Below are 21,559 nucleotides of genomic sequence, written 5' to 3'. Positions count from 1 at the left end.
AAATGTTAAAGAGCATAAGTTACAATAATTTATTCATACAAACACTACTCTCTCATTAACCTCTCATATAATAGTCTCTGTCACTTCCTATACATCAGTATTCTATCATTTTGTTGGTACTAATACCATTTAAATATAACTACAGCCGAAAGCCAAGTAAAGTATTCGGTATACACAATAAGGCAATATCGTATAATATGCGGCAGCCAACTTAGTTGCACTGATAATGCCAAATGGCAAATCTGAAAATATTATCTTTAAGAACTTTCCAAAACTTCATATTTTTGGGAAGGAGCTATTTTGGGGACAAAATTCTGAGGCCATTTTTTGGCATATTTGGGAAGTTTCAAAAACACTGTGTCTAAAATGTGGCAAACATTTTTAAGCAAGTTTTAGTGGATGTTTTTTGTTTAAAGGGGGAAATTCAAAGTGATACAAATGTACTTTTTACAGGGATGCCAATGGGTTTTTGCTCCAGGGCCTGACAAATTGGACGTGGAAGCCGGCACCCATGCACAAAATGATGGCATTCCACCATAAACACATTGGAATACCTACAAACACACTGCAATTCACCATAAACACATTTAACAATTGCTGACTGGTGTGAATATCCCACATCACAGCAGTCAACAATTGTTTTGTTATACCTCTGTCTTGGATTCTTTGGATTTTGATGTAAAAATCACGAAAACAAACAGCAGCAAACACAATTGTGACACGACGTCAACTCACATGCAAGGTCACGTGCTCGAAACAGCTGATCGATCGATCGTCTGCTGCAAGTTCGCTGCGTTTTACGTACTGTACGCACAAAGTCATAGCACTCCCTAGGTGGGATATCACATACGTGATATCCAACAGGGTGTGTTCTATGACTTTTTATAAACTTAACATGTGATCGTTCTAGGCCAATGAAAATACAGTATTCAAGACAGAGGTATAACAGTGCAATATGTCTTCTTTGAACTTACAATTCATACAATCTTGCATCGAGCTAGCATGGTGATTATTATGGAGCATCGCATGCACAGTGTTTCCTATATGCACGCTACACAAAGATTTATTTTTCCAGCCTGTTCAGGGATGGGATGCTAAACTTTTTTTTTCTTCAAAACATGAAAAAGCCTGAATTCAAGCTCTCGCATGAAACTGACATCCCTGTTTCTAACTTTCGATGTTACCCCTCCCCCCCCCCCAAAAAAAAAAACACATGCCTGTTACAACACAAGTTGGACATATTTATTCTGCATATTTCTCACCATTCAAACACTTTTTGAACCAAGATGCCTGGAGTAACCCAAAACAATATACATGGGCTAAAGTCCCGTTTATACACCAATCCATAATATTTAGTTTAAATAACATTCATTTGATAATTGCAATATTTTGCTTGTAAAGCAAAATAAAATAAAATTTAAAAAATTAAAATACACGAAACCTCCACATATTCGTTCAATCATGCCATCTGCAGCTATGAGAGTTTTAAATACTTATTACTTCTTTAAAAATTCATGAATAAAATTTACAGAAGATAAACAGAATGGCACAAACAACATGCCACTTACGTTATCCTGAATGTGCATCTGCTTGAGTAGGCTGTACCGATTATTCAAATATTCGATCATCACCCGACTATCCGAACACCATTTTTCGATTCAAATATTCGAAAAAATATAAGCAGTCTCAAAGAGATGTATAAGTTGTGGCGTTTTATTGCTTTGTCAAATGCCACGCTTTTGTTGAATGCCACTTTAGTGCAATTTTGAGAGCTTTAATGAGGATTATCAGCTCAAATTTCTTTGTGAAAATTAGTCAAATATCAGCCTTTTTGGTTCTACATATTATTTTCACAAGGTCGTTGATTTCCAAGATGCGCGGGTTCAAGCAAATCCCGATTGGGCCAGTTTAGGCTGACACATGTTTTACTTGATCAGTGCATATCGAGATCGAATATTTGACCAATATTTTGATCAAGACCAAGTTTGAATAATCGGATACTTAATTATTTGAAAATGCACAGCCCTACGTTTACCTACCTGTGCGGTCCATAGTGTTCAGAAAAGACTAATCATCTCCTAATTGAGATGGCCTAGGACCATCTATTGGACAAAAAAATGGTGGCAGCTGTGGGATAGCCTCCGTCCATTCCCAATGTGGGATATACCCCGACAGTTCCTAATATGAGATATCCCCAGTCACTTCCTAAAGTGACAAGGAAAGACTAAGCGTCTGCACCGACATCACAAATCCATTTCTTTAAAAACTGTCTGATTCAGAACCTCTCAAGCCAACCGTTTGGGAGAATAAAAATGGTGGCAGGAGTGGGATGCATTCGCCTTGTCAGGTCCCACTGTTGGAATGATTGGTGTCCACCGTGTCCAACACACTCTTGGCAACTTGGTAGACCTCGTCGTGGACCTGTCTGTTGGCAATCATGTCCCGTAGGATCTCCTGGCCTCCCTCTTGGACAAGCATCGGGCAGTAACGCGAAGCTAAGATCAGCAAACGGTCAACAAAAAGGTCAACACAAAGGTTAACAAAAAGGTCAATAAAAGGTCAAAGCAGGCCATTCACTTTTCGACTGATTTCAAGAATGAATCTCAGTTAACAATACACTAGACCATTCCAATCAAATTTCTTTTAATAGACTCAAAAAGCTATGACACTGGAGCCAAGATAAGAAATACTCTTTTAGAGTTTGAATTTAAAAGGCTTAGTTTGTTTAACCCCAACAGTCCTGAATCCTCCAATTTCAATACGCTTTTGCACACCCAGGCCTAGTATAGTAGTGGCACCCACGTCGACTGTTTTAAAACAAGTTTTGGGAAACAAAAGTGGAATGAAGATACAGGAATGATTAATTTGACGAGTTAAACATTTGCCTTTTTGACGAGGATACAAATTTGAGTTGGTCAGATGGGACTCCAAGTTAACCAATTGTAATTGTTAATAACTTGAGTCTTGATTGCTCATACAAAAGAACAGAATAAAGCTGAAACCACTGGAGTTGTTACAGTGATCTAGTGAGTATTTTACCTTTTGAAAACTGGCTAGGAAAATTATTTTAATAAAAAAAGGCAAAACTAACATCCCCTTTCCAAAAGTTTGCGAGTCTCTCTAAACCTGAGACCTAGGAGAATTTCTTACCGTTCTTGGTGCAGACGTGCTGCATTGCCCAAACTGACCACAGCTGAACCTCCGCGATGTCACACTTGATCAACGGGAAGAACGGACTGAAGGAACGGTAGGCGACCATCTCACCTGCTGGGTTCTTCCAGGCTAGAATGTTCTTGTGCTGCAACACGGCAAATTACAAAACAAGCACGCAAGTTTAGTTCATTATGAATGCGACTGGCCTGAGTTGAGAACTTCTGAAAATGCTGGGGCAAAATGCAAAATCATGCGAGTACAGCTGTAATTGAGCCACTCACAAGTCACTACAAGTCAGCATCAGTATATCACAAATAAATCACAAGTATGCACCAAGTCATCACAAATGTTCACAAGTCAATCACAAGTCAATCACAAGTCAATCACAAGTCAATCACAAGTCATTGCAAATCATCACAAGTCAATCACAAGTCAATCACAAGTCAATCACAAATCAATCACAAGTCAATAACCAGTCTATCACAAGTCAATCCAAGTCATCACAAGTCAATAACAAGTCCATCACAAGTCAATCACAAGTCAATCGCAACTCAATCACAAGTCAATTACAAGTCTATCACAAGTCAATCACAAGTATTTTCTGAGCAGCTCTAAGATGTTGGCCCACTCACCAGGGAGTCTTGCAGAGCCAGCCGTAGCGCCTGGGGGAGTGGAGCCCAGGCCTTGGGTCCTTCATTGAGTAGATGAGCGATGATACCGGCAGCAAAGTAGCTGACCTCAATCTGCTTACTGTCTAGCAGGGTCCTGAGTTTGAAGGGGATATTTAAACCCATAAGCACTTGTATTACATTGTATTACATTGTAATACATTGTATTACGTTGTATTACATTGTATTACGTTGTATTACATTGTATTACATTGTATTTATTCCCTGATTAATCCATAAACCATACAGTATAGACGTTGGGGGAATTGTCAGGTCAGGGAACCAGACTAGCTGGCTTGCACCCGTTCACGGATGTGTAACTAACTAAATGTGGACTAACTAAATTTGGTCAATTGGGGGCAGTATTGAAACAAGTCATTTTTTTTCCAATGATGGTCGGCCGACTGATACAAAAATTCCACTTTTCTTAAAAATGACAGCACACCAGGTGCCATGATTTCACAGGATGCTTGAGACTATTATCACTAACAGTCAAGTAAAGTATTTCATAATAAGTTGGTTGTTTTGTTTTTTGATGTTTGCAAATGTTGTATATATTACCTTTCAATATAATTATGAAAGAAATTCAATTTAAATTCAATCTTTTAAAAATAAGAGAATGGAAGTTACCTGCAATGTTCAATGAAGTCCCCTCTGAGTAGAGCATTCCGCTGCCCCTTCACTTCTGCAATGTTGTTCTTCAAATGTAAAAAGGATAAAAAAAAAGCTCGATCGAAAACATTTCGCAAGCTACGGGCCAACGAATTCGTGTTCATGCATGAGTTACGTGATTGTGCCATGCAATTTCTGGAAGGAGAAGTGTTTTGAGTAAACAAATCAGGTTTTTGACGCCGGTGACCCCATGATGACCTTTGACCCTCATTTGGTCAGGTGACATGTTTGGCTGGGCTACTGATACTTTTGACAAAGTTTGGTTGAAATCGGTCAAAATATGTAGGAGCAATAGACATGGTCAACGTTTGTTACTCATTAAAGGACTAATGGAGAGACATGATGAATTGTTGAGCTGCTATACCGCAGCTAAAATGCAAACTAAACAGATGATATCATGGTTCAAATTTAACGGATGTCGTTATAATTTCTGCACTTTTAGTTAACGTTTAGTCATAAACATAAACAATTTGAAGTGGGGTACCAACAATCTTTATATTTAATTGCAAAGGTACAGACCAAAGCACTCATGGAAAGAGACATGGAACATTAACCCTCCTTTTGTTTGATCAGTCACAGACAGTCAACATGTCAATCCTGTTCCCCTGTCATGCCTTTTACACAGGCTAGTCACCAACAGTCAGATCATATTTCAAGCAAGCACTGTGACAGTCAAATTTCATCAACAGACAAAAGCAGGGGACTGGTAGGTTCAGCTGACTTGTCAATTTCCTACAGTTAAGCATAGTTATATCAAGTTATAACAATCACAACCAGTCTATCCTGCTTTATGAAGGCAGGGAGCACTCAACTGTTTAAAAGCAAACACTTGGTTTATTTTGACTGCTGGGCTGGCCTTGTTGACATTGCCAGCCAGAGAGGGAGGGGTGACCATGATGAAATGCTTTGGCCGATGAAGCTTAAACTTTGCACATGACGTTGTTTAGATGTCTCTCATGGTATACCAACATTTGAAGAAAAATCAGAAAATCTTCGATATCTGAAGGAATCCTCTGCCTTACTGTAAGATAGAAATAACCCCCATCTTTTCTTCAGATTAAAACGTGAAATTGTACTCACGATTAGTCCGAGGACTTTTGTCTGAAGTGTCGCCTGATCGGGAAAGATCTGTCAAAAGATTAAAAATGACATAAAAACCACTGACAATCTGCTAAGCGCAAACATTTCACAAATTCAAAATCACACAGGTTTAAGAATAGCAACGCACCGCGTTCGGGTTTTCTGATGTGTGGGGTGGTCATATGGCCAATAAAGGGCGCACCAGCTGAAACTGGGTCAGCAGTAGCAATCAGGCTATCTCACGCGCATCCTCCACTGGTCACGTGGCCACCGCAAAGAGCCATTGATTGGATTGCCAGCGTGCAGGCTACAATTGGATCAGCGGTAGTGATCAGGCTAACTCAAAAGCCAGGATTTATTTGCTGCAGTTACGGGCTGGAATCCGATATCACAATGTAGTGTACACACTGCATCCCAACGTGACAAAACGAAGTCCGTTGGTCAGTAATGACTCATGAAAATATGTAGTTTATGTTTTGTTTTGTTCGCTATGTAGTTTACGTTTCTTTGTGTCTGTTTTGACAGCGTTTTCTGTGGACTGGCCAAACAAATGTTATGAGTTATATGGAGGAATCGGTCAGGCATTTTGAGTGACTAGGGTATTTATGTACATAAAATCCTGTTTTCTTGACGGGAATGGAGTATTACGTCGAGTTAAATTGCATTTTGAATTATCTGACTTTGAGTTTGAGAGTTTATGAGTTTGAGAGTTTACTTTATTCCAATTTTCAGAAGAAACCACTTCAACACCAACTACACGTGGCTTTCTAATCAGATACAATCCCACAGCATACCTCTAGGATGTGAATGAAGAGATCCAGGCCGCCTTCATTGAGGAATATAGCACACGTAGATGGCGACTCATCCGTCAGGTTCCAGAGAGCACTAAGGGTAAACTTGAGCGTGATGTCCACTGATAATAAATCAGACTTCTGCTTCACAATTTGCAACAGTTTCTGTCAAAAAAAAAAAGGATCATTGTTGACTTCAGTTGGATTGGAAACGGAGACCTTTGTAATACAGTGCAGGCTGTGCAACTACATACCAGCCAATTTGAACCCTCATAGTGGGAAGTCAATATTCAGAGCAATATGTAAAATCCCTTCATATCCCTGCAGGACAGTTTCAAAAGAAGTGGTAGCCCTAACAATCCTGAATCCTCCAATTTTAATACTATTTTGCACATCCCCTAGGCACTAACTGTGTCACACAGAGAGTCACTGCACAAAAACAGCACTGTGGAGAGCAGTGAAGTGTAACTGAATCTGCCTGCTTGCCCTGAGCTTAACAACACCAAGGAATTGTGCAGGGATTTGAAGTGTCATCCATACTCCACAGAAGACTTCTTCAAAGGAATTGGAAGTGTGGGTGCTAGCTCTATGGGCAAAAGTGGTTTTGCAAAACTTTAAGAGTTGTGAAGAGCAGAGGACTAGGAGGGTAAATACTGGGTATTGGCCTCGACAGAAATAATTACATAAGCACTGATTACTCAATGCTGTCTTCAAGCTTGTGAGAACAGTTCACAAGCTAGCTCGGGCCTCCTCCTGCTTACTAGTGCAGACGTCTTACTACTCGAACACCGAACTTGCCAGGGTTGTCTGGCTGGTTCGAATCTGATATAGTAGTGGGTACCATAACCAAAGTATTCATGAGATGGAATTTGTGTCGGGGTGATGTAACTTCAATATTGGGTTTTGCCCTTCACCGACATATTTTGGTTAACGGTGTATACTCAGTGTTGTCGCCAGTGATTGTGAGAAAAAAATTACTCGGGTGGGACTCGGACCCACGACCTCCTGTTTACTAGTGCAGACATCTTATCGCTCGTCTACCAAGCTTGCCGGGGTCGGCTGGCTTGTTTGAATCTGATATAGCAGCGGGCAAAATAATAGGTCCCTATTTTGTTTAATGGACTGTTGCAGTCTTACGTCAGTCAGTGACTCAATCAGAGGACAGTCATTGGCTCTTCTGGTCTAGCAAAAAGCACAAGAAATCAATTTTAGAAGTTATGATTTCTTTTTTTGACTTGCCTGCATGTTGCGCTTAGTGCCTAGTAGCGTTGTCTGTTCCGTTGATATCTTGGCAGCCAAGATGGAGCATATGGCCACCGACATACGAGTCATCGGAGCGTCGTCGAAGACAAAGAGACAATCCATCACCATCTTAGATGCACGGTACCGGTCAAAACTCTGTCACAGCCAGAAATCAATAACATTGTAACTCTTTGTGTGTTCTTAAAGGTCCACAAAGGCTTTTAAAAAACAGTTTCATCTAAATTTGAGTGGGTCGCCTGACAACTTTTCCGAAATCAAGGTAAGTTCGGCAAGGAATGACCCTGGCACAGATTCAGCTTACAGCCTTTTGACTTGGTCTTACCACATCTTGAAGTATCCTGTCGCTGCACAACGTCAGCAAGGCATTCTTCTGAAGCTATAAAACAACACCCCAAAAAACAATGTTACTTATAAACAATTCTGGAAATCAACATTTGAAGATATGACTGTTGGAACCAGTGCATTCAATAAACTGAGGCATTCCTGAATTTTTGTCTAGAAATAGAACTTGCTGCCTCTATTAAACCTTAAAACTGCCAGTTAAACACCGCTTTGGTCTGAAAAAAATATTGGCAAATAGCGCCCTCTAATGACCATGGGGAAATGGGATTATTTGACCTTCATAAATACCTGAGAAATTGTACCCATTCCTTTTAGTTGAGGGCCCGTCATGAGGGTGGTTTTAAAACACCGGTAAAACACTGCTGCATTCTGCGCCACATCGCACAGTATGCCCAGCGCAAGCACCAATTTCAATACAAGGAGATTTTTTTGCATTACGCGCGCAAGGCACATACCATAGACATGGCCAGAGGGGTTTCACAAAACAAGAGGTAAAATCGTTGAAATTTTGTCAATTTTTGAGATATTTTAACTTTTTGACCAAAAAGGTATATACATGTATGAACAGGAATAAGGCTGCCAGCCGGTTTTAAACATACTTGTTTAATACCGGCCAAGCACATATTCATTCCCTTATTATAGTTATTAGAAGTTGAAGGTGTGTTGCCAATGCATAGTATTTTTGAGACGTTCAAATCTGTATACGTGACACAATGCAGGTTCTAGGCGTTCATTCTCTTGAAAAAAAACTTGCATTTAACAACCTCTCCAATATATTACGATCTCAAAATGCTTTTGTTACCTGTTGCTGGCTGGGAAATGTTTCCATTGCGTTGAGCGTAAGATGAACCATTACGCTCAAATCCGAGACGTGGACGCTGTCCGCTAGATGGTGCTTGGTTAGGTTGTACAAACACGCACTGAAGGTAATAAGCATACAACGATATCACGTCAAAGTAGCATTATGAATACCTCGTACATAATGTTGAGGTTCCTTTGGTCACATGACCATCACACGACATTTTCACTGATAACTACATTTATAGACATTACAGCAACACGACACATGAAGTTTGAATAGATTTACACATTAGATATGTTTCTTAAGGATTTTTTGAAGGATTGTTTTTAACGTTTTGATTGGCCACTTTAGAAATTATGTTGAGTATTTGTTCTAATAAGCATTCTACTGGTATAAAACTGCTAGGCATGTAATTAAAAACTGGTCACGAATACTGCTCCATTTGTGCTAAAAACAGCATGCGTGTGATACTCCCTTAGTGGGCTCTTGTGAGACACGCAAAACAGCGCCCTCTATGGGGTCATGCACTGAGCCATTACAAATGCGCAATCCGCTGAACCTACCTGGCAGCCATCTGGACTCCGAGGTGATGAGGATGGGCTTTCATTTCAGGCAGGATAATCTAGCGACAAAATTCACAAGACAAACAAAATTACACCACTATCAAGATTATTGTGAATCTTGAAAACCACACAAACAATTGTGCTCTTAAGTTTTGGGTTTGGAATTTATGTCGGTAGTTTTATGTGAGACATGTATGGGACTTTACCTTGATGATATTCGGCCGGGCTTTTTCTAAATATAGCGTCATGTTGAAGAGGCTGCAGAGCAATTTGTGCACGTAGTTGGGCCGGTTGCCATAGCAATGCAGGGCTTCTTCAACCTGTTTCTCGGTGGCGTGTCCAGTCACCTAATTGGACGATAAAATGTAGTTATTTGGAATATTCCGTTACAAAATGAGGCCGTTTCACACTCATTGCAAAAGCAAACAGACATATTTGAGTTTGGCATGACAGCAAATTTTTGAGGAAAAAATCTGAAATTTTGTTTACAATCCTGGTTCACTGTTAATTTAGGTTTACTTTGCCTGCCTTTTTTCTGGACTTTTTCCAAGAAAATAATTTTTTTAATCAAATTAAAGCAATACAGTTCTTCATTATCCCCTCTAGTGGTTGGAGAAATCCGAGCTTTCAAAATCCCGTAATCCTATAACAGTTAAATCAGATTTCACCGGAAGTTCCCATCCAGCTCAAAACCGAAGAGGAATTCAAACCCAATGTTCCAAAATCCGAATTTTAATGCCACCACTAATCTCCTCCACTTTTTTTTTGTGTGCACTTTTGAAGAACCCTGTGTTTCATGTCAAACAATCAAAGAAACAACCCCCCAAAACAAAGAACTTAACAAAAAACAATATATTTAAAAGAGTTTTATCCCCAAAATGCTGCATACCTTGAGATCATGTGGAAAGTCCGGGTTGCTCTCATTGATCAGTAAGTCCTCCCCACACATCTCCTTAGGAATCTGCAGAGTTCTGACCATTCCCTGAGTCAAGGTCAGTCCAAGGAACCTCAGCCCTGTCCGTTGCTGGATGAAGGACCATAGGGAAGCGTCTTGGACGTTATCCCGGCCTGAGATGTCTAAGGAGGTCAGGTGAGGCAGGCTCTGATGTGCCTCAAGGAGGGTGTTGACGCTAGGGTTCTGGTGGTTGTCCATCATGGGGTGGACGTCCTGCGAGATGTCTAGATGTCGGAGTTCATCCAAGGCGAGGACGACAGGGATGAGGTCTTTCTCCGGAACTCGAGTGTGAAACATACACAGGGACTTGAGGGTGGGTTTGAGTTTGAGTAACGGCTGGATGCTGTAGACGAGGGTTCCTGAAATGTCCAGGCTTTCAAGATGGGAGAGTCCCTCTGCGACCCATTCTAGGCCCAAGTTGTTGCCGAACTCAGTGTAGCTGACGTTGAGGTGTCGCAAATTGCGGAGTTGGGGTAAGGAGATGACGATGCAGAATTTTGAGTTGTTCAGAAACGTGCAGCCGCTGACGTTGAGCGAACGGATGTGTTTGCGGGTCCACTCCCCCAACGCGCCGATGACGTCGTTAACGTTCACGTTCTGCACGCCTGAGGCGTCTAGCTCGATGAGTTGATGACAGGCTAGCGCTCGCAAACCCCGCGAGGTCAAGCTGGCGTTCCGGATGCACGCCCGACGCAGGCACATGATGCATTGGTTGGCAAACAGCGTCAGACTGGTATCCGTCAGGTTACCATTTTCGCTCAACTTGGTCAACAGACGCTCGGCTAGATCACTGTGAATGATTGCATCGGGGTTCTTGAAGATGAGTCTAGACTCGGCGTAGTCTCCGTCTCCAGTCACTAGTATCTCACTGCAGAGCTTAGACAGATTGCAGCTGATGTACTGCAGGCATATGGACTGCAGGGTGTCTGGCGAAGTGGTGCCCATCTCGGTCCTGAAATTTTTACCTAGGAAGTAATATAATGAAAGAGGTGTTAGCGATGCTGTATTTAATCCTTTTTTTTTTAGCTGCAGGATAGCGGCTCAATAAATCATCATGTCTCTCTGTTACTACTTAGTAAACGTTGACATTGTCTATTACTCCTCCATAGTTTGACCGATTTCAACAAAAATATCCGTAGCTCAGAAGTATAGTATCAGAGATTACATGGAACCAGAATTCCTTGGCCCACAGCTTCCGCGATATTTTCAATCGAGCTTGTTTCAGCACTGTGACAGTATTCACAAAATTTCAGCAAATTAAAGTTTCTTCCAGTAACTTGTGAAAACAATCTGCAAATTTCAGTTACGTCCAAAGTGTTCGGATTTTAAACTGATCAAAACTTTGATCATTCAAACCATCCTAACAGAACCAAACAATCATAACAATACAAACATTTTAACATGATTGCCCAAGTAACAACTGGTTTTGATGAACTTCACATCTAAAGATCGGTTTTACCTAAAATTCTTAAGAGCCTAAGATGAGCTGCTTCCGAGCCAGAAAGCACCATACTGAAATGTCCAAACTGTACGCCAAAAAAATTCAAACTGTCACACAACAGCCTCAATCACACTGGGATGAAGCACATTTAGTGTACAACTGCGCTTGCTGTACACGCTCAATGCTGACGAAAACTGATTTTTCCAACTTCACATTCCAAAGCAGTTTGTCACTAATCTGTGTGAACACCTACAGTACATGCACATGTAGACGGATACAAGCAGCATTGTGACAAATGAAAAGTAATACATGTCAACAACATGCTTGATATGCACATGCATCACACGCGTGCCAAAAGCAACTGTTTATTAATAGGGAAATACGAGCTTAAAACAAAGTAAGATCTTGGAACTATCCAACATCCTTGTCCGACTTCCTCTTCCCGGTTTCCCCAAAGGAAATGCAGTGTTTGTACATGAATGAATGCCAAAATTACGAGGCCGTTCCAAAAAACAAAAACAAAACCAACGGAAAAAAAACTTGCGGGCTTCACGGTAGCAATTACCTTTTCCGAATGTCATAGTACAGTAACCCTAATGGGCAGTTGTACTTTGAACAAATTTGACCGCTCCACTGAGGCCCACCCCATTATGTATTGACCAATGACAACTCTGTGACTACCCAACCACATGTCCAACAAAATCTGACATGCTCCCATTGATGTATGACGCATGCAGTGAGAGAGTAGCACTGCAGATGGACATGTGTTGTTGTCTCATTTGCAAAGTGGGCGGGGCTGTCCCCTCCCCCTCTGGCTAAGAATTTCAACATGTATTGGTAGGTCAGGAAGGTTTTATGTAAGGCCAAAAAAAAATACTCGGTCTCTGGTCAGCGCGTGCGTCGATTTTAATCATGCGCGTCAACCTTTTTTTCTTCTTCAAATTAACACGGAAGCTACAACAGCACCCTCTATTGCCGTGCCTCCTCAAATTTTTGTACCAAGGAGCACCAAGGAATGGGGAAATTGCACCAAGGCAAATGATAAAGGGCACCAAGGCAAATTATGGAGGACACAAATGTATAATGAGGACACAAAAAAGCAAAATAGTACCCACCTTGTCTGTACAATACAAGCTTGAAAAAAAAAAAGCCACCAAAAAAACAACACCACCCGCGTCGCCGCATCAATTCTGGAACTTCAGTCTGACCAGAGACCGACTATTTTTTTGTTTTGGCCTACCCTACATGTAGGACAGGAAAGTGAGATGTCGTGTTTTTATCCTTGATCTAAGTTTCCTGTAAATATGGTACCGACATTAATGGTTCATGAATTATGTTCCTATAATATGGGGACCTTCCCAACTTAACTTTGCATCACTATACTTGGCTTGATGCCAAGTATACAATGTACATGTAGGGACTGTCCCTTTCTACATGTGTGTCTCAAAAATAGTAAGGATGGTCCCATCCCCCAAATATGGTTGGAATTGTGCAAGTACTTTTATAATCTGGGAAAGTCCAAACTTTCGTTTCGGGCGGGAGTGGGGATGGGGGGGGGGGGGGGGGAGTCCCATAAATGTGGCTCAAACAATGGACAATTTCCTCCATGTTAGACACACAGCGAAGCTTGCAAAATTGAAAAATTGTGTTTCCTGAATTTCAAATCAAAACTCTTTTTCATTTGATATTCGCTATGGAATGCCTGGATAATATTCAGGAACAATCAAATTCTGAACATCTATTATCATCGACTAGTTATCCTGTTTGGACCCTTGTCCAAACAGAGCGCTTTTTCGATTGGTTAAACGCTGGACTACCATGCCGAAGGTACCAGGCAGATTTTGCACTGCGACAATGTTTTTTTTTCTTTTGTGGTTCTTCTAATCGTTTTCTATACTTTTAAGGTTTCAAATAAAATCCTACTTTTTATTGAAGTACAATTAGGTTTCATTTTTTTTCTTTGTGATCCATGGCTTTGGAGGATTTTTGTTAAGTACAAAAAACGTGGTATTTTCCACACAGGCTGCCGTTGATGTTTGGGCATTTGCGAGTGCAGCGTTGCTGTGGCATGACCGTGCGCGGGGACCTGTCCAGTGTACTGTGACACGGCATGCAAGGCCGTGAAGGTGGGCGGCGCAGTGGCCGCCAGGATCCAGCGCGGTAGCTGCCGGGACCTGGCGAGGTGCACGCAAATCCCCAGCTCCGTACCACAAAATTTAGACCGAGCCCAGCCCATGTTACCCAGCCAAGAAACCCTGGCGGCTCCCCTACCCGCCTGCCCAATGCACCGAGCCCGACAACCCACAGCAAATCCCTGATTCCAGCCGAGCCAAGCCCGATCATCTCGTCCAGCAACCGCAACCCCATCATGCCCATCAACCCAGCCCGGACGATCCCGTCAAGAAACCCCAACCCAAACAACCCAATGATCACAACCGGACACAGAAAAATAGCTCAGTTTAAAAATAAATGATGACTGAGCCCCACCAAACCATCACGCCCATAGAATGTACCCCCCCCCCCCCCCCCCAGTAGCACTGCCTTGCCCAACAACAAAAATAATAAAAAAAATTGCGAGAAAACTTGTCTCTGAGGACGACTTGTCTTTCCATCTGACGCACATATGGTCAAATTGTCACACCAGCATGACCAGTCAAGTTGGCAAACAGTAGATCGGAGTTGTCCGAGCGCTCGTCCGAGCCTCCTCTCATCCGTGGCCGTCACAGCTGTTTTCACAAACCAATTTATGCCAAAACAAAAACTGCTTTCTGAACATTTTCACCATAAATCTCTTGGTCGTATATAAAATGCTGCAATTAAAAACAAGATTATCAAATGCGTTGCTCGTTGTGGTCAAGGCCTTAACCATAAACCTACAAGTTTGATGAAGGTTACGATTCAGGTAAAAGAAGACAGAAAGTGAACTTTGATCGACAGCGACATGAATCGACATGACCATGACAGCTGATAAAACTCGGCTGATAATTTTCGTACCCAAGTTCCTTTCTATCTCGTGAGCTCAATCACCAAACATACTCACCTGGATTTACGCAGTTAAAATGAAGAATATCTGCAGTGCCGATCAATTCAGATGATCAAACTGTTATTGGGTGACATTTTAGAAATAGAACGAGTGGAAATTTTATCGCGAATGTTACGTGACGAAGCGAAGGTTCATCGGTTTACTGAACTCAGAATTTCCGTGATCGATTGACATAAAGAGCGCCCTCTACCATATACCAACAGATAGTACTTTTTCTCAGTGCGCCCTCTGTTTTGCACTTAAAAGTTTCAAGGAAATTTCAGCAAAAAATAAACTTGAGATTTAAAGTTTTTTTCAGGAAATAAAAAACAAAAAAAAAGGAGGAATTTCAACTCATTCATTATTGTTTGAACATGGAAGGCCATGTTTGATTTCTCTTCCCCACACAGACATACAAAACAAAAAATCCATGAATCAGACCATTATTTGCAATGTTTCAATGCTTTATTTTTTTCTACAAACATTTTGTGCGCTTGGGTTAAGGAGACGTTAATAACCATTATTAATTTATATGTATGATATGTATTTAATGTTTCTTTGGTTATTACTAGTTGCTAATGAGAAAGCAGTCATTTTCAGCCAATTTCAAGTTTATAATTAATTAAAGATATTTAGCCATTGCTGTAAACCATTCCCAATCTGTATAATTTCAAACACAAGTGTGGTTTCAAACAAAGCTTTCCAGATATCTACCAAAGCACACTGGATCATAATTTCTGTCTTTTGCTGCTCAAGACTATGAGTTTTATGGTCGTCCATTTTGTTGTACAACACAAAAGGGCAACAACAGTACTCAATTTTACTGAATTTTCTTCAATGTCCACAATTAGCTAATCAAATCCAATGACCATTGCACGGAGGGTGAACAAAATAGTTGTCCAGCATTTTTAAGAAAAAATCCTCGCTTGTGAAGACGACAGTTTTGAAATTGTTCAGTAACAAGTCATAGACCCTGTACAGCACATAACAGCACCAAGTCCTGAACAAGATGAAAAAATACTGCAAGGAAATCTACATTACCATCTCAAGGGCCAATGCAACGAATTTCACACTAAAAAAATATGTTGTGCGGAGGAGTATTAAGACTGCTCTAACACCCCTCCCTTGTAATATCTGGTTCAAGAACTTTAATTTTGACGAGAACTTATTTTCTTGCAAACAACATGTCAGATGGATGAAATTACTTTAAAATGTTTCAGCCCCATCTTTTACTTCTTGAAAATGTTTTTAAAATAATTCTACAGGTCTGTTTAAGGTCATTACAAATAATCTTACAGGATTATAGAAAACACCAAGGGTCAAGAAAACACCAAGAGTCAAGAAAACACCAAGAGTCCAGTCCATTCCATTGTGGCGTCTTCAACACTTGTCTTCTCAACAACTGGAAAATGCTGAGAAATTTCTGTCTACTCAACGATTAACACTCCCTTATCTCCTTCATGACCAGTTGTTTCCCTAACCTGTTAGTCCCTGCACTTTCTCTAACGGTCCTGCCTGTTGCTCAGTGTACCACCCTAAGCCCAAACCAACCCATCACTGTGTGTTTTTTAAAATGGGTTATGGGAAACAAGCTTTAAGCTGTCCTCAGGTCGACCTTGCGATGGCACAGATCAGTCGGCAACGGACTTTTCAGGATCAAGCTGCGCCTGAGCCACGACTATTGGGAACAAACTACAATCCCGGCCAAAAAGGTTGGGACACTTCCTGAACCTGCCACGGTCACCCACTCCCCTGCTCCCCCGGTCAATGTTGTTCTCTCCAGCTGATGTACCACACAGTGCAATGAGAGACAAGATTGAGTGGGGGCCGGGGTGTTGGGGGCCCAGCGAAATTTGGCCAGGATTGTAGTCGCCTATTTTTAGCGACCTGAGTGAAACTGTGGCAATATTACGACGATCGGCATCAGTCGGCGCTAAAAAAAAAAATCAACAGTAGAGTAGAAAAGAGTAGAAAAATTTCAACTTCTGCTACGTGTTCCCAAACAGGCGGGAATCAATTGTAGTCTTGTAGCCAATCAGCGCGCGACAAAAACGGCTGAACTAACAGGTGTGGCCGTGGGATGTCATTTGATTGTAATCAACACGCTTTTCCCACTATTGTTAAAGAAGTCACCTGACTGTGTATGCCGTGCGATCGTCGCGTCGTGGATGACATAAGCTTAGTTGCGATTATTTTGCGTGGAGGTGCCGCTTGTTCCACGAGAATTACATGATTTCTCAGTTTTGTGACGTGAGCAATACTTTTCTGCTTGATGTCGACGGTTCCATCGTGGCACAAGCAAATTACAGGTCGACCTGAGGGCGGCTTTAAACATCACTCATTCTCACAGAGAAGAAGCAATGTTCCAAGTGGAGTATTCTAAGATGTACGAAAACATTCTTAGTTCCGAGATGTTCCCTTAATTGTCAGTGACATTTCATGGGACCTATAATCATCAGTGAGGCTGGGGCACATGGCCATCGACGTAGAAATTCCTGGTCGCTTGCGGAAGGCTCACCTCCATTCCTTCTAGTTCTTTTGTCAGGATGATCTGACAACCTAAACAAAGAAAAGACACAAAAGTAAAACTTTCATTAAAAATATGACTATTTTCTCCAAAGGCAGATCCAGAGAGGTTACTGTTGGAGGGGCAGAGGGTGTGCTTGGGGGGGGGGGGGTGCAGAGGGTCACACTTAAGTGAAAAATTACCTTATTTGAGAAAATTTTGGTCACTGTCGGGGGGGGGGGGGCGCGTGCGCGTTGCCCACCTGCACCCCCCCCCCCCCCCCCCCCCCCCCGGATCCACCACTGTCCTCCCTTCCAAAAAGAATCACTTGTTTCACATAATGCATTCCAGTTAATGGCTTTGAAACGTTTTGGTTTTGGGTGGTAATAAATAAATATGTAATTTTTTTTAAGTTTTGGTGATTTCATAGCTGTTCACAAGAAATTTCAAAAAAATTCAATATGATTTGAGAAGGGAATACGTAGTGAGATCCTTTGCTTGCTTGATCACAGTCTATCTGTGTTAACTATTTCAAAATCTACAGAGCTTTCCAACTGAATCTCCTTATCAGAAAATCCCAATGTCATTACAACATTTGTTCTCCAACAAGAAACCTTTGAGGAATGAAGTTACTTACTTAGTCTTGACGTTGCAGTTAAAAATGGTGCAAGATCCAACATGTCTTCTTCCCTGTAAAAAAAACCATGTAAGCAAAATGCAATAATTTGAAAGAACCTTTATGTCCCTAATAACGCTTTACAAAGATTTCAGTCTTTGTAACGGCGTGTTGGATTTGGGATGGTTCTTGTCCAGTGTTTTAGTGGAGTCCTACAAAATCCTCTATCACTAGTCTATAGCTATTCAAATGAACTGTGACAAAGACATTTCTTTGTTATTTCTCAACCGCTGTTACTTGTGACTGGACTTATGATTGAGTTGTGACTGGAGTTGTGATGGATTTGTGATGGACCTGTGATGGACTTGTGATGGACTTGTGATGGGCTTGCGATGGACTTGTGATGGGCTGGTGATGGACTTGTGATGGACTTGTGATGGACTTGTGATGGACTTGTGATGGACTTGTGATGGACTTGTGATGGACTTGTGATCGACTTGTGGTGGACTTGTGATTGACTTGTGATCGACTTGTGGTGGACTTGTGATTGACTTGTAATTGACTTGTGCTGGACTTGTGATAGACTGGTGATGGACTTGTGATGTACTTGTGATCGACTTGTGATGGACTTGTGATAGACTTGTGATTGACTTGTGATGGACTTGTGTTGGACTTGTGATGGACTTGTGATAGACTTGTGATTGACTTGTGATGGACTTGTGTTGGACTTGTGATGGACTTGTGATGGACTTGTGATTGACTTGTGATGGACTTGTGTTGGACTTGTGATGGACTTGTGATAGACTTGTGATTGACTTGTGATGGACTTGTGTTGGACTTGTGATGGACTTGTGATGGACTTGTGATGGACTTGTGATAGACTTGTGATGGACTTGTGATGGACTTGTGATGGACTTGTGGTGGACTTGTGGTGGACTTTGTGATGGACCTGTGTAGAATGTGTGATGGGATCAACCACAACGTTGTTAACTGCTACTGCTGAGCAAAAATGTTTTGCTTTTTTTCAATTTTACTTTTACTTTACGATTAGTGGCTGGATAAAAATTGTCTCCATACCATGATTGTGAATACTTACTCTTCTTCAATCTCGGGGAGTTTATTGTAATACTCGTCTGGTAGGATCACATGACATGTGCAGCACGCCAGCGACGCTTCACACGCACCTGGAAAGAAAATGTAAACAACAAACACTAATAAAAACCTTCACTCTGTGGCATGTGACTTTGGAGAAGATTGCAGATAATAAAAGAAGAGGTTTTAAGAAGAACCAAATGTGTAGTGTGAATAAAAATGCACTAACCGCCGCATTTCGACAACATTTTGTTGTATCTAAAGCAGAAAATGGACCAGTACCATACTGGAGTCTGTCCAGTCAGGGGACTGAAATCACAAAACTGGAGTCCGAAGCTGAAGATAGACTTAAGCCAAGATTTCGTTAACCCCAAGTCACACTACATGTTAACACTGCTCATAGGAAAATGTATAGCACATGTAGCACCGTCACTTCAATATTCATATCTCTTACCTTCGATTTCTATGTCATATCTGTGGGCTAGGTACATAACGTTGTCTCCCACTTTGCCTTGTATGGGGATTCTTTCACCACTTCTGTCCACATATGTTATGTTTACTCTGCAAAAAAAACCACACACAGGAAAGACAATCACTGAATCAGAGTCTGGTGGATCTCACAAAATTGATTGGCTGAAATACATGTCTCCTATTTACTGGCCCTTATTTACAAGGCACCATAAAACTAATTTTTCTGGAATTCACAAGTCAGGGTTTAACCCTAACCCCCTAGGCCCTTTCGGCTAGGAACCATCCTCAATCCTGCAAAATCCTCAAATTGCCACCATGTTAAACTTGGATTCAGCCTCAATCCTCCAAAATCATCTATTACTTCTTGAATTTGTTCAGTGGAAGTGTGACCATTGCCTCAATCCTTCAAAATCCTCCAACAATCACTGTTAATGGGTTGAGGCAGTGCCGATGACACTCAGAAGCAGTGCGGATGATAATGAGCATTATGCATGGCTGAACATAAACAGTTACAATGCAGGGTACAGCCTACAAACTCAACACAATGCATACTCCGAAATCAACCAACATTTATTTTGCCATTCAGCCTCAATCCTTGAAAACTGCCAGGGAGGATTTTGGAGGACTGTGAAAGACCATTAATATGTTTTTGAAGTCCTCTATGGCACTCACATTTCATCGGGGGATTTCGGGTCTTTATATTCATAATCGCCATGCCTGAGGGGACCTGCACAAAAAAAACCAATTGATTATTAATTTTAACATTATTATTAAACATCCATTCCAGAAACTTTTATTCACATGGAAACTGAGCCGTATACAACAAGTGGATAAATATAAAGTGCTCGAACGTTCAAATTGATTTTACGACAAATGACAGCGAATGTTTGACCGTGAACCGGTTCCCGATTGTTTTCACTGTTGCACCAGCACTGCACTGAATATGCATAGTGGCTGTTTGTGGAACTGAATTTTTTTACCATGACTTCATATTCGGAGATGGGAATCAGTCTTAATGCAATTTTGGGTAATCCTTACTTTTAGGACACCTCTATTTTGTACGAGTTCTGTTCAAAACTGACTTTTGCAGATGACTGTCCAGTACCAAAGTGACTTTTGCAGGCTAAAGAAGTCTTTTTTCTTCAGACAAACTCATGTTAGTTATAATTTTGAAAGCACTTTCAAAGAAAATGTGACTTTCCTACCTTTTTTTGCAGTTCGCCATCTTGCTTTTTAAATTTATTTTCTGTTTGTCATCGTCGTCTTTAACCCCTCATAAATCAAAACCCTGCCCTCTTTCTACAAAATTAAACCTGCTGATATTCAAGAGGTGTCATTGCCAAATGTTCAAATGTGTCAATAAATATCAGAATGTCACTTTTGAGTGTCATAGTCAGCTGTTTTGGTGAGTCTTTTAACCTTATATAGGAAAGGGGTCCTAAAAGTAAGGATTACCCAATTTTGGACTTTACACATGTTACGTGTAAATCCCTTTTGTTATTAAAAATCCCCCGAGCCACAAATTAGGAAAAAAGACAAACTCTTTTGCAACTCAATGTAAGAGTTGATTTAAAACAAAGAAGAAAACTCATACTTTATTAAAACAAAAAATAAACATGATAAATTAATAAATAAAATTGACGCCATGGCCTTGCATGGCCTTGCATGGCCATGTCTTATTCACCACTTTCGTCAAATGTTGCTAGGCCTTAAAATTATACCGATCGTTTTAAGTAAAAATCTAAAAATATACCCCACCTCAGAAGGGGCGGGGCATGGGCAAATGATTGGGGGGGGGGGGGCTTTTCAACTAATTCATTTTCAGTCACTGCTGACTGCTCACCACTTTGTGAATGGAAAAACCGTCTTCTCCTTCTCGACTCCACACAGAAAGAGTTTAAATTAGATTTACAAGTACAGGTAGCACTTCGAACAAAAGGCTGAGTTCGTTGTAACGTTGCCAACTGACGAACTTGACGATGAATAAGACTTGTCGCACATTTTGTAACGTTCATGAACAGCGCCATCTTGGAAATCAGGTAGAATTGTGGGATAGATTTTGTGACCCTTGACATTGAGAAGCGAAGCTAATCATGCATGCAAAAGAAAAGATTAATTGCCA

At 41.1% G+C, this 21,559-nt stretch overlaps 2 protein-coding genes across 2 annotated transcripts; both read right to left on the bottom strand.

Annotated features, from left to right (window-relative positions):
- LOC119738028 (protein zyg-11 homolog B-like) lies at nucleotides 1-14,952 on the bottom strand. Its single transcript, XM_038212744.1, has 13 exons — nucleotides 14,771-14,952; nucleotides 10,224-11,254; nucleotides 9,541-9,681; nucleotides 9,335-9,393; nucleotides 8,772-8,889; nucleotides 7,950-8,003; nucleotides 7,604-7,762; nucleotides 6,368-6,529; nucleotides 5,574-5,621; nucleotides 4,452-4,519; nucleotides 3,786-3,918; nucleotides 3,151-3,298; nucleotides 1-2,495 (listed from the first exon to the last, which is right to left on the bottom strand). The coding sequence occupies exons 2-13, from the start codon at nucleotides 11,232-11,234 to the stop codon at nucleotides 2,344-2,346; spliced, it is 2,253 nt and encodes a 750-aa protein (XP_038068672.1). The 5' UTR covers nucleotides 11,235-11,254; nucleotides 14,771-14,952; the 3' UTR covers nucleotides 1-2,343.
- Nucleotides 14,953-15,195: 243 nt separating this feature from the next.
- On the bottom strand, nucleotides 15,196-21,528 carry LOC119736898 (adrenodoxin-like protein 1, mitochondrial). The gene is made up of 6 exons (XM_038210921.1): nucleotides 21,281-21,528; nucleotides 20,110-20,164; nucleotides 19,421-19,527; nucleotides 18,971-19,058; nucleotides 17,896-17,948; nucleotides 15,196-17,311 (listed from the first exon to the last, which is right to left on the bottom strand). Exons 1-6 carry the CDS (start codon nucleotides 21,510-21,512, stop codon nucleotides 17,208-17,210), a joined length of 639 nt encoding a protein of 212 aa, XP_038066849.1. The 5' UTR covers nucleotides 21,513-21,528; the 3' UTR covers nucleotides 15,196-17,207.
- Between the last annotated feature and the right edge of the window lie 31 nt (nucleotides 21,529-21,559).

Source organism: Patiria miniata, unplaced genomic scaffold, assembly GCF_015706575.1.
Source record: "Patiria miniata isolate m_02_andy unplaced genomic scaffold, ASM1570657v1 HiC_scaffold_3, whole genome shotgun sequence".
In the NCBI taxonomy this organism is placed as follows: domain Eukaryota; kingdom Metazoa; phylum Echinodermata; class Asteroidea; order Valvatida; family Asterinidae; genus Patiria; species Patiria miniata.
This window is presented reverse-complemented; position numbering and strand designations above follow the sequence as displayed.